At 38.9% G+C, this 13,691-nt stretch overlaps 1 protein-coding gene across 1 annotated transcript; it reads left to right on the top strand.

The window, feature by feature from the left end:
• The first annotated feature begins 943 nt into the window (after nt 1–943).
• On the top strand, nt 944–8,146 carry SH2D7 (SH2 domain containing 7). The gene is given in 7 exon segments (XM_088527619.1): nt 944–1,119; nt 1,704–1,793; nt 3,713–3,878; nt 4,627–4,836; nt 6,257–6,883; nt 8,095–8,112; nt 8,114–8,146. Coding segments are annotated over 7 exon segments (1,320 nt in total).
• The last annotated feature ends 5,545 nt before the right edge of the window (nt 8,147–13,691 follow it).

Here is a 13,691-nt window from a genome sequence, read left to right on the forward strand (position 1 = left end):
TTACTGAAAAGGAACCATTACTGAAAGGAAATTTCATTTCCAATGTGTAAGAGCATGTAACATTGGAAATTGTACCTAGGCTACAAGATGTATCTGGGATTGAGAATAACTGATAGGGTAAATGAGAGAAAAGAAAAAATGTGGTAGAAAAATAAAATATGATTGAAATTTGTTTTGAGAAACCCCTGTGGCTAGAATAAATATAATGCATACTTGCTGGCAACACAAATGTACCTTTCCCAATATTTAATTTTTAATTAAACTTGAATCCAGTTAAGAGATTTCATTGCCTGAGGGAAATCAAAGCTTTCTTTATCCTGGGTAACTGTCCAGAGAAACCCCTTCAGCAGAGCTGAAGGCACTGTCCCAAAATACAGATTACCCAGACTTTCCTTCATACTTTTCATGCACTACATTGTTCTTTCTCCAGAAGAAAGATATCCATGTTTTTTTTTTTTTTTTTTTTTTTTTTTTTAAGAAAATCTAATAGATTAGCAAATTATATTAAAAAAACTTGGAGTTTGGTACATTTTTACCTCCCTTTTCAGAATAACCATCAGTAATATTGCAGACTAGTTATTGTGAGTTGAGAAACAGTTATTTCCTTACTTACTCAGGAGACCAGAGTTTTTCTTGGAGAAGTGCAAAGAAACCTCTTCTAAGATTTCCATGGAAGATTTAACATGCTCTATAACAGGAATTTTCTATTGTGATGAGAAAGGGAGAAGATTTTGCTCTGTCCTTTTACAAGAAAAGCAGCAAATATTTTTGCCTGAAAAGCGATGACTTGAGGTATTTTATTACCTTTCTCAAGAACAACAGGGCACTGGGTCCAGCAGGCAAATGAGATCACGTGGCCAGGAGCGCAGCTGGCAGAGGCAGCCTGTACAGCAGGACGGCTCTCGCTCTCCCCTTCAACAGCTCCAGTGTCCTTCGCACCGGGATGGACAGGAAAAAGCAGCAGTTACTTTGGGGAAAGGAAACAGGCGTAGAAACTGCAAACCCATCCTCTGAGATGCTAAAGGAAATAGTGCTGAAGTGGTTCCTGGACACGGAGGCTGCAATAATATTAGAGAATGGTACTTTTCCGGAATGGTTCCATGGATTCATTACAAGAAAGTAAGGCTATGTACAAATATATTATGACATAAAGTAGATTATATTAAAAATGTATTTATATTTCTCTGTCTTTTGTAAGCAAAAGAGAAACTTTGTGATTGGATTTAGGCTTTCCTTAATTAAAAAAAAAAAAAAAACTCCCGTTAAAGTCTGTGGGTTTTAGTACTTGGCAGGTAACATTCATATAGAGTCAAAGAAAGCATTAAACAATGTTAGCTATGCTGCTTAATGCCAGGAGTTGATGTGTGCTCTAGAAAGGTGAGGGCACATGATTACGCAATTTTTAGAAGCTTCTGTTGAATTATTAATTTTTTAGTTAAGCAGGCTTAAGTTTGGGGCTATAATAGTCGAAAAATCAATTTTAATCCAACTCAAAATGTAACAATTAAAGGCTTAAAAATGAAAGTTGTTTGTAGCAGTAAACAGAAAAGAGCATCTTGCCTACAAGAAATGAATGGGTGCTCAGGTCTGTGCTCGGTCATGTCCCCTGAAGTGATGGAGCACAGTGGTGTTTCTACGAAGTTTGTTTTAGCTCATCGTAGAACTAGTTATGTTTGTTTAAGTGTAAATCATTCTTTGTGTAGGCAAACTGAAGACATGCTGAGAGACAGAGATGTTGGCTGTTTTTTGATCAGACTAAGTGACAGAACAATCGGTTATATTCTCTCATACAGGTAAGGTTGTAACATACAGGAAACAAAAGCTTGTTTCTTCTTGAATGGAAATGGTCACCATTTGTTATCTGTACATTGCTCTTTCTTACTTTAAAATATTTTGGTTCGTGTGGTTTCATGGCACACACAGTACATTTTCACACAGGCTCAAGGGGGCAAATTCACAGGAAATATGCAAAATGGTGGTAGACAGTGGAACCGAATCTACAGAAGCACATTAAGGCATCCAGAACTAAAAAATTTGTTTCATTTCAGGGTCTTTTTTATAGGAATATTTAAGAGGCAACAGTGTTTTAAAAGGCCAACGTGGAAGGGCATAGGAATCCATGCACACAAGATTTTCTTTATGCTTCTCAAAATATTGTGTCCCTAAGTGTTTTTCTGGACCTGGTCTAACTTCCACAGTGTGGAAACACAGATGGATTGCAGGCCTATAGAATAATACTGATGTGCAAGTTTCATATAAAGAGAATGAAAAAGCACTGTGGGATGAGTAAGACAGAAAGCAGTTGTGGTCTCCACATAAAAGTGGCACAGAAAAAAAGTTACAGTTTGTAATCTGTAGAATCATAGAGAAGATGGAAACTTTTTGGTTTGCACATCTGGCGCTATGCAGAAGTAGGAGACACTGGTTCAGAGACTGCAGAACAGAGAAAGGTGATCAGTGGCCCGCAGTGAACAGTGAGAAAAGGCAGAAGAACGGGCACAACAGCACCTCTTAGCAGCAGTGCTATTGCGCTGCAGCCTGGCTGGTCAGACTGTTCAGAGAATCACACAGAAATTAACTCGGGAGTTTTGTCCAAATAAGATTTGCTGAATTTGCTCCTCTTCCTTAAATAGTATCTATGATTAATTCTACATGTTCTGAATCATATAAGAAATGCACTTTAGGATTTCAGACTTCACGGAACCATGGAATGGCTGAGGTTGAAAGGGGCCCCTGGAAATTGTCCGGTCCAGCTCCCCCAGGATACCTTTGTCCTTCTTGGCCACAAGGGCACGTTGCTGGCTCATGGTCGACTTCTCCACCAGAACTCCCAGCTCCTTGAAGTGTCATGTTCACATCAAGATGGCTTTTGTTTGATTGTTTTAGCTTTTTAGCATATATATGTATGTGTGTAAATGTAAAAAAATTAGGAAGTATAAGTGCAAAAGTGCTGTTGCTCATATTAAAAACAAAACAAAAAATACTTCGTAAAACCATTAAAACCATTACCTTGTAAAACTACAACATCATCACACGTTGGAGCAAACAGGTACTGTTATGTCAAGTATTGACGTAATACTTGTGTGGGCCTGTGAACCTGGGAAGAGGCTAGATTTGGAAGGCTAATAAGGATAGGAGAAGAGAGCAGCCAGGATGGGAATGTATAGAATCAAAAAATATGAAAGGGTAAATAAATCTATTACCATGACATCTTAAATCTAAATTAATTTCTCTTTTTCTATGTATTTCCAATTGGGGAAAAATAAAAATCAAAATACATGTGTCCCGCCCTTCTCCTGTTACCATCCCCCAGTGAGGGTAACAGCTTATTCTCACTATTTAATTGGTTTTGTTCAAACAGCAGAAGTCTACAGTGTGAGATGTAAAAGCTCAAACACTGCTAGTGACCAAAGCTGAAGGTCAGGGCGGTTTCATACGATGACAATTCTATCTTTAAAGATTTGCTAAAGCTATAAAAGTAGAGTGAAACTCCAACCACTACATGAAGAAAATATTGTTTGTAAGTCTACCTTTCAAGAGTTAGGGACGTTCAGACACTGTACAGACACAAAATCCCTTCTGACTTGACACTTCAGATAAATGCAGCTTGAATCCAACTTACACTAAGTTTTGAGTTGCCAGACTTGAATCGAGGATGCCAAACCACGCCAGGATATCTCTAATGCAAGCTAAACCATGACTTTTATTACAGAGGCAAAGACCGGTGTCGGCATTTTGTCATCAACCACTTGAGTAATGGCCACTATGTTGTGTCTGGGGATACCTGCACTCATGAAAGTCTTGCAGAATTGATAAGCTACTACCAGACTTCTGTAATTGAGCCATTTGGAGAAAGTCTTACAATTGCCTATACTAAGGTGGGTTAAAGACCTCAGAATTCAATTTTTTGCTGATGAAATGGGACTGAATATACTTAAATATCAGTTTTGGTTCTTTGGGCTAGGCTAAAAAATAGTGTGCTGAAGATTGCTCCATCAGTGTGTTTGAGATTAACTGCACGAAGGAAAAGTACTTCTGGCTAAGCATGGGATCCGAGTGCCACAAAATACCAATAATTTTAAAATAGAACACAATAAAGCATATTGCAAGTACAATAAATAATATTGCAGGTTAAGGCAAAAGAAGCTTGCCGAGTTGAAAATATGTGTATAACTTGCATGAGAAAGGATGGTTATTTCAACAATGGATCTCATTTACTGTCTGCGAAGACTGCTGCTCATCTAGTCCATAATTAATACTTTTCTTTTAGCTCAAACTATAATCTCATTCCGTTCAGTCACCAGCATCTCCAGTGCCTTCAACGGATGGCACAGATATGCCAGAAAGCAGAATTCAGCCCCTTTTTGGAACTGTATTTTGATTTGTTGTGCCTCTCATTTTATAGCACAAATTAAGGACACATGTTCTGAATCTTTATGTAACAGGATTCAGAAACAAGCAACCCTAAAAAAACACAATGAACCTAAACTTAAACTGTATTTTTTATAACCCTTCTGAAATATTACATCCCTTACATTACCTCCAAAGCATAATATAGAAATGCTGCATGAAAGTGACAATTTTCACAGATTGAACAACACAAATTTCTAATTTTTTTCTCCATAGACAGCTGACAAAAGTATATACGATGACATTGCTTGGGAACAGAAAGATAAACCAAATAAGGCAGTATCTCCCTTATTACCAAAGAAACTGTCTGGTAATTCAACAGCCACAGTACCAGTGAGTAGCACCTACAGCAATTCTGATCACAGTGAAAAACTCCTAGATTTCTCTTCAAGATCAACATTTCAAGATCATTTGCAGGATGCTGAGGTATGACTTATGTAAAATGGAAATTTAATAAATAACTGCTGAGATCTATGTGAAAAAAAGGAAGGTATACCTCAGTTAATTGGTGTCAGCAGCAGGATAGTGTTTCAGTACCACCATGTATCTCGTGACAATTCAGTGATGTGACAGAGATATGTGGTTTTGATTGTACAGCATCATAGAATCATAGAATAGTTAAGGTTGGAAGGGACCTCTAGAGCTCATCTAGTCCAACCCCCTGCACACGCAGGGTCACCTAGAGCACATGGCACAGGACTGCGTCCAAGCGGGCCTTGGAGATCTCCAGAAACGGGAACTCCACAACCTCTCTGGGCAGCCCGCTCCAGTGCTCCATCACCCTCACTGCTATATTTGAAATAATTTTCTACCAGAGGTAATTTTAACAGTTTCAGCACACGAAATTCGTAATGTGTTAAAGTTACAATCCATCTATGCTGCATTCTGGACCCAAGACTGTATGATTTCAGCACAGGGTTAAAAATAAACCTGAGTTTACACATTAGTTTGGGTGAATGACTAAACTTCCTGTCTCAGTCCCCTCCATCTGTGAAGTCGGAAAATCGACACACTTAGAGGCCTAAATGCTGGGGCTCTTGCAAGGTCTTCCTGAAGTCTGTGAAGCACCTTGTAAACTCAGCTGGCTGTCAGCCACCCAGTTGTGAAGAGGTTAATAGACCTTATCCTAATATTCTGCTGAGGAAAAATTACCATTTTTGGGCATATATCCTGTCTTTCAAGGAGGTTAATAGGAAATTAGTGACTCTGAAAGACCTAGGAATGACTGTGAACACAATCCCAATTCGTTTGCAATGTGATTTGTTACAAGAATTTCCCCAGGAAATCTGGCTCTGCTTAAATTTAGGCCTCAGTATTAGAAGAGGTAACAATCTTCCACTAGGTCAGGTAATTCCTAATCCAGGCTAGAATATTTGTTTCTATAGCTCTATATTACATCTGGTTTTATATCCAAAATCTACTGAAAAACCGCTGATACTGCTCAGTACAAACCTAACAAAGAGCTACAAAGCAGCAGTTCCAGAGGAGAAGCGACTCCAGGCCATCAACAGAAATCTTTTTATTGGAGATCTAAAAAGCAGAGCAGACAACTTCCTCACACTTATTCCCTTGTATGAATGAACTACATATTCTGAATTCTTTAGCTAATCTCAGATACCACCTTGATCAGTCAAACCATGACCCCCGGGGACTTAGTACTCACTGGAACTCAGTAGGGACATAGTAAAGGCTGCAAGATTTATAAAGTACTTAATATTTCCTTGTCATTGTCTGGAAGTAACGAAGACCAAACCTATCTCAAAGACTTTGTTAACACGTTGCATTTTACCTATTTAAGCTGGATAACAATTCCTTCTTTCCTTCCTATTCCTTCCCACTGCCTCAGGCCGCCGCCACAGCTCCCCCACTGCCAGCCAGGAGCAGCTTGCTCCCGCGCGAGGCCGACCAAGGCGAGGACGTTGTGTACGCCGAGCTCAACCAACGCCTGCTCGCCGACACAGCCGCCGCGCGGAAGCCACGCACGGCCGCGGAGCAGCTCCTCGAAAACTCGGCCTCCTCCTCGACCGATACGCAGTGGCAACATGGCACAAAGATAAGCACGGTTTACGCTATGATCAAGCAAACTGAATGTACACGTACCAGAAACAGCGATCTTCTGAAGCCATCTCCTCCAGAAAGCGTGTATGCTGAACTTCAGCTGCAGCACTGCAAAAAGCACTCATTTCTTCACAGTCAGACTTTCCATTCCCTAGCTCTTCCTCTAGCAAGTGCTCCACAAACAAAGTTGACATTAAATTCTCCTGCTTCTCTGCCCGCTACATTCGCTCCAAAGCTACCCAACAAAGCAAGAATCACCACAGAGTCCCAAAGCTCAGAACAGCGGCTTACAACCTATGAAACCTCCCTCCACTTCAGTGAAGGCCTCAGAAAATCTGAGGAGAAAGTCTCGTATGAATCACTGACACACAGAATGTATGGGCAGATTGAGAAGATGAAATCCGGCTTTGATAACGTGAGCACTGTTCATGAGCAGATTCCTACCGGGTGGTTGAGGTCTTTCAACTCAGGCTTCAGAGAGAATCCATGGTTCCTTCCTTAATGCAAGCTGTTGATAATTATAATCAGATATCAACTAAGAATAAAATCTTCCATAGCAGAGATCTATGCTGAAAATACACATGAAAAGATCCCTAAGATTTTCCTCAGAGGCTCAACGTCAAGGCCAATTCCCACAACAGATGAAACACTTGAGCCAAATTCCTTGACTTGGTAAAAGCAGTCAAATCAAAGATAAATAATAGAGAGCAGTTAGGGTTTATTTTACAAAAAGGTTATTATTTGGAATTATCTGAGCACATGCAAACCTGAGGTTCTTAATAAAGCAAATACCTACTATAAGCCAAAAAGCACTATGTTTTTATATGGAACTAGGTTGATTAAAAGAAAAAATCATGACAAAAGAGCACAGAAATTATCCTTGATGCCTACAGAAAAAGGCACTTGATGAACAAAATATGTCTTGAAATCTAGCATAGCTATAAATATGCAAGAAAATATATAAGAAAACATGTACGAAAAGGTATATTAAACAAATCGAAGAAAGCGATATTCGTACAGACTAAAGAGAGCATGAATTTTGTGAGGCTGCCTTTTAGGCTGCGACGGGTTTTCCCAGAGAAGAGCAGATGTCAAAGGCATTTCAGATTGCAGTAGACAATGTGCTAGTAACTGTACAATGTGAGCAGTGCTCAAACAGTGTGGAATGTGTGGGAAATAAATATAGAAAATGTATAATACACATTTTCTATCTCCAACATTATGAGTACCATAAAGAACATTTAAATGTCAACACCTGATACAGCTGTATCTAAGTCACTGACTCCATGTTTGCCACCTGTCACAGATCAATACTATACAAACAGAGGAGATCCAAAACTTAGAGGATTTTATTCAGCTGCCTAAACTCTGGCATTTAGAGCTGTCTCAGATGCCATAGGGGATCCTGTGTAGCTTCTGACTGCTGGGAGTGTTGGGCTCTGAACTTCTAAAGTAGCTGCCAGCCCCTTTCAGATGTCTCAGATATCCTATAGCTTCTCAAAGGCAATACAATAAGATGAATTGTAACAGGCAGCTGGATCAAGCCTGTTCTTTCAGTGGTTTGGAAAGTGGTGGGATTTTGTTTTGCCTCCCTAATTACTTTTTTTTTTCCTATTTTGTTGGCAGATGGATAAACAAAGAAGATTTTTTTTTCACCGACAGAAAGAATAAATCATGAAGATGGAATGCTGTATTTACTTAATTTCATGGATCACAAAGACACACAAGCACAAATAATTTTTAATAATTTCACCAATGAGAAAAACAAAAGCCTCTTAACTATCAAAATAAACACTATCACTAAAAAGCAATTTCACCACTATTGCTGTTAATCAGGAAAACAGAGCCTCAGTTGAGAGAACTCTCTCAATCTCAGTTTTCATTACCTCAAGCTATGCAACTTTAGGGCCAAATCCCAAGAATCCCAGAATGAGCCAGAATCCCAGGCTCATCAGCAGGAATAAACAGTTTGTAGGAGCTTCACACTTTGGAGAAGACAACAACGTTCAATCTTCTCTGCTGGATTACTTCAAACTGTAAGAGGAGCAAGATACCTTTTATGTGGATCAGCCACATGGCTCTCTTTTTCCCTACGTGTACAGCACTAATGGAAACACTGCTTTCATTGGTTTTTTTGTGGTACTGGCTACTTTTCAACATAGAAACAACAGGAGTGAAAAACTGTTATTGAACCTACAGCTTTACAGATGAAACAATATATTCTATACTACAAAAACTTCAGTTATTGGAATATGTGAATTTTCATTCCTCCAGCATTTTGACTGACCTTGTGGTGTTCTTAATATCTCAGGTTGTAAACTCCTCTGAGGCAGGAACTGGGATTTTGCTCTGTCTTTGTGCAGGACCTAACGCAATGAAATCCTGATGAGGGGCTCAGAGTACAAATGATTATAGAAATGCTAATGATATACTTAGGTAGTGTTTACATTAATTAAAATAGTATTTATATACAATGTGAAACATTGATAACTGGTTGTTATCCAAATATGAAACCTTTTCAGTACTGTATTTTCCAATCAAAACAAAATCTTTGATTTGATTATAATCTTTTTGGCATAGCTAAATTCAACTAACTTAGTTTAATTCTAAAATAACCTTGTGAGAATCAAAGAAGGATCAAGTTCTTTGAACTTAAGTTTATTTAGATATTTATGCAAAATCTTCATTTGGATGTCTGGAGAGCAGACAGTCGTTCATACTTGACTTAGAACTAAATGCATCACTTGAATGAGAAATAAATTATATACACTTTTTAAAAGGTATTATCCTTCTTGTATAGATCCTTTAATCCTTTTATTTCACATAGAGGCTGATTATAAGAAGTTAAAAAAAATGCTGCTTTGGTTTTATCCATTAGATCCTGTTAAAACTTATATCCTCCAAGCACTCCCAACTGGTATTATTGGGTGGAGTGTAACAAACCTAGTGCTTTCTGAAAAGGTGTAACTGGTTTTGAATTCAAATATTAGGAATTTCTGCCAATAGTGCTTTTTGTCTTCAATATACTCGGCCTCCCTAACAGTTTTTATAGCTGCCAGTTACTGCAGCATATTGTCTGTGACCCTTCACTGAGCTTTGCAGCTTTTTTTTTTTTCAATGTGGCATTCATTCTTGCTCTGAGCTTACTATCAGGCACCAAGTAATGAAAAAAGTTTTATCACGATCACATGCAGAACTCAAAAATAAGGAGTAACCTACCCCTGCCAAATGCTAGTGGCACAAAAACCAGTGCAGGTGATTAAGGAAGGATTGTGCCAGTTTGAGAGATCTCCCTCCAAAGGGCAGAATGCCAGAGCAAGCACTGGGACTCCGCAGCTCCCTGCAGCCACTACTGGCCATGACCTGCAGAAAAACCCAGTGTCAGTAACCGTCACTACTGTTTAGGGACAACAGACACATACTGGGAGCATGGGTTAGAGCAAATCTATGAGTCTGCAAACTTCTGCCAATGGCCTAACCTCACAAAGTTAGCACCTTTTAGCTGGAAGCAGTAGCCTTTTTACTTGGTTCCATTTACTTTTACTGGTAGTGCTTGTTCAAGGACACATCAGGCAGAACTTTCATTCTCTTTCTTATTAGTTATTAAAACTTGACTAAAACTTTTTCTATGCTTTTAAAAAAGTATTTTTATGCACTCTGCAAGCTTCCAGCTGAAAGATCCAAAAGAGTCAAATTAAAAAGCACTGCTACACATCACAGGTGGTTATAAATCAAAGTTGACAACAGTGAAAAAAGAAGTAGAATTGTATGGTGAGCCATTAAACTGAACTAAATAGGAGTCTAAATTAGTTCAAGAATTCAGCTTCAAGGATTCAAGAATACAGCCAGCAACATCACCACCACCATGCTACAGTGAAAAGAAACAGTAAAAGAGGGACCTGTGAAATAGAAAGTAAATCCCACTCAAGACAAAGATGTCATCTGAAAATCTTGATGAAAAATTATCACCACAATTGTCTTTTCCTCCTGTCCCTATGATGACTTTCTAAGTTGAAACGAATTTCAGAAATTGGCTGCCTCAGCAGTCATAGAGGTGACTGAAGGTCCTACTTAGGGGCAGAATAAATTTGTCGGTAAGATGATCAGGAAAGCGCCCTTGACTCCTTCTATGTATACTTAATCATTTTCCCCTTCACAGCAGGAAATAAAATGGAGAAGAATCAAAGCCTAAAATTCAGAGAGAGTCACACTTACTTGTAAATGAACAGATTCCTTATCAGTAGATTAGCTCCCAATTCAAAAATTTCAACTTCTTTATATCTTAAGTAAGGCAAATAGGAGAGGGAAAGGTGGGGAAAAAGGTAGATTTTAAAACTCAGGCCATTCAGTCAAATCCTGGGTTTTATCATAGGATTCATAAACCTCTCGACTTCATTTTACTTAGCCAAGGAAGTCAAGATTTCTTATCCTCTTCTCAAGTAACAGGTTTAATTTACCCTGCTCTCCCTACCTTTTCTACACACTTGAGTTCTTAAGGCTAATACAGCAGATCTGTAGGATACCAGCTCTCTACTGACAATAAGCAAAATAAGTAGCAAACAAGCAATAATGAGAATATATAATAAATACCTCAATAATTAGTCTGCTTCTCCGACACATCTGGACTGAAAACTGATTGAGTACAGTGGTCCTAACGTGCAGCTGTGCAAGCAGAATAAGCCCCAAAATTCCCGGCAAGCCTGAAAAACATAAAGCCCAACTTACTGACTTGTATATTTATAGTCACAGGACTGATGCAAGACACACATGAGTAAACCTTCACATGAGACACTGACATTTTTAAATAGATATCGATTCAAAATGGGTATTTCAAAGGGATATAAGAATTGCAAGTTTACTCATAAGGATGGCTTACTCACTTAAAATATTTATTCTGGCTTTACCAGAATTCATCAAATGCCTCCAGCAGAGGGAAGTAGGGGCAAGCCTCAGCCTCCTCAAGAAAATGATCTCCTTACCACAGATAATGGTGCTGTCTAGCACGGATAGTATCATATCGGATCAGCAGCCTGGTGGCTGCTTCAATATAGCATTTTAAATTGGCATGATTCAGCTAACTGCACACTTAAACACCTAAGTTAGGATGCAGAAAAAAATATACCTTTACTGTGGAATGAATCCTCTTCATTTGTGACGGAGGGGCTACATGAAGACTGTGTATTAAGGATGCACAGATGTATCCATCCCTTAGTGCCCCAGGGTACCCATCTGCCTGGTGTACACTGCTCACTGGAGGCCAATTCCCTGCGTAAGAGAGAACGTTCCTCTCTGGGCTCCATGATTCCTGCCTGGTTATCGGCTGCACCTATAAAGGCAGGTCAGCAGGAAGGTCTGCAGTCCGGAGGCTTTGTAAAAGAGGAGGATTCAGTTGATGACCTAATAAAACAATATACTTGAAATCTCAGTTACACAGGGAATTAGAGAAAATGTTTGTAACAAAGGTTAATTTCTTGTCCAGAACTGAACATAATCGAGTCTGGAGTGGTCATAAAAAAGATGCTTGTAAACACTTACTACACCTAGTACAGAACACTGCAGAACTCTGAAATTTTAGTTTTACAAGCTGTTCAGAAATTCTTCTTTCCAATTTTTATTTTACACCAAAGGGCTCGTTGATCAGATTTGTTTGCACTTTTTTTTTTTTTTTTCCCTCCAAGGTGTCTTGTCTGTCAACAGAAACTTGACTGAAACTGTGGAGTCCAGTTCGACTCCAGCTGAACATGAAAAACCTCATCCCTGGAACAGCAGCCGTGCCACAAACATTTACTTTTGTATTACCCAATAGCCTGACTTACCAACTCTAACAGTCTTCAAATCCATTACAATTTCTCAGACTTGGAGAAACCTACCACATCAACACCGTTATATGTTTCCTTTACTTCTGTCTACTATCATCAAACCTTCTCCCAACTTATCTGCTATATGAATCTGGACTATTTTCTTTCATTTTGCACATTATCTCATAAAGAACGAGAGAATAAAAATACTTGTAGCAAATCTGGTTTCCATCTGGGATAGTGCCTGCTTATTAATAGTTCTTCAGAAATAATTTATTATCTGCAGGCTTTTTTGTTTATGCATTCCATACCATTGAACAAAGCAAATTATTTAAGGACTTGATCCAAAGCCCACCTGCTGAGCTGAATGGGAGCTGTCCTGTTCTTGAGATCAGGCTACTACAGAACTATGAGAGAAAATGGACTGGATACACATTCCTACCTTAAACAAGCCTACCTGCCAGTTAACAGATCCATCCTTAACTACTTGCATAAGCTAAAGGGCACCCATTTCAGTAAGCACTGCAGAACATGTCTCTGTATCTTCTCCTCCTGTTTTTGACTGAGCAGGATGTTGAGGCTGATCTCATAGTGCTACTGCGATTCCCCCATTCTAGCTGCAGACTGGAGCATCTTGCACAAATGCCTCTGCCTCAGATTAGAAAAAATATGATGTTACTGTACCTTTCTCCAGACCTAAGGCATACTTAAATAGGGACTTGCATAAGGCTGTAAAACCCTCCATTATGATTCACTGAGAAAACAGGTGAGGAAAAATGTAACTTAGCCAAGCTCTTGACACTGACATAGTTTTTCACTGGTCTTGCAGATGAGAGAGAGTCCAAAGAAAGGGCAGTAGGCAATTTTCATTTGGAGCTCAGACTGCCTAAGTTCTTTCAGAGACAAAGACTGAAGAAGTTGCAGTTAAACAAAGGCACTTTCCTGTGTAATGCAAATCTCTTTTAATTCCACCAAGAACAGTCTCCTCCTTTTCCCCACCAGGGAATTTGATAGTGGCTCTGTGTCATTAACATCTCTGCAAGACACCCATAACTGCAAAATGATACAGAGAAAAAGGTAGAACATCTGTTCACTATGCCCTTCACTTCTGTCTCAAGCAAACATCTTTCTAAGGATATCAACAATCATAATTTTATTATATTTTAATGCCTTCCTCATCAAATTTCATTCCACTGTCTGTCCCAGTTGAGGAGTATTGTGCAATAATATTATAAGATTTTTCTAATCCTGCTGTTATTTCAACCCAAATTGACTTATTATGATTCTCTGGTGCTGGCAAGTATAGTATTTCCCTTTCTACATTTGTATTGATACCAAAAACTCTACCTCTAGCTTACTTTACATTTGGTTGTTTCAGAAGATAATATGAATCTACTCAGATCTCTAGAATATTGGAGTTTTTCC

The sequence above is a fragment of the Tinamus guttatus genome, unplaced genomic scaffold (assembly GCF_059628265.1).
Source record: "Tinamus guttatus ecotype Peru unplaced genomic scaffold, ASM5962826v1 Tinamus_guttatus_pri_ptg000004l, whole genome shotgun sequence".
NCBI classification, from domain to species: domain Eukaryota; kingdom Metazoa; phylum Chordata; class Aves; order Tinamiformes; family Tinamidae; genus Tinamus; species Tinamus guttatus.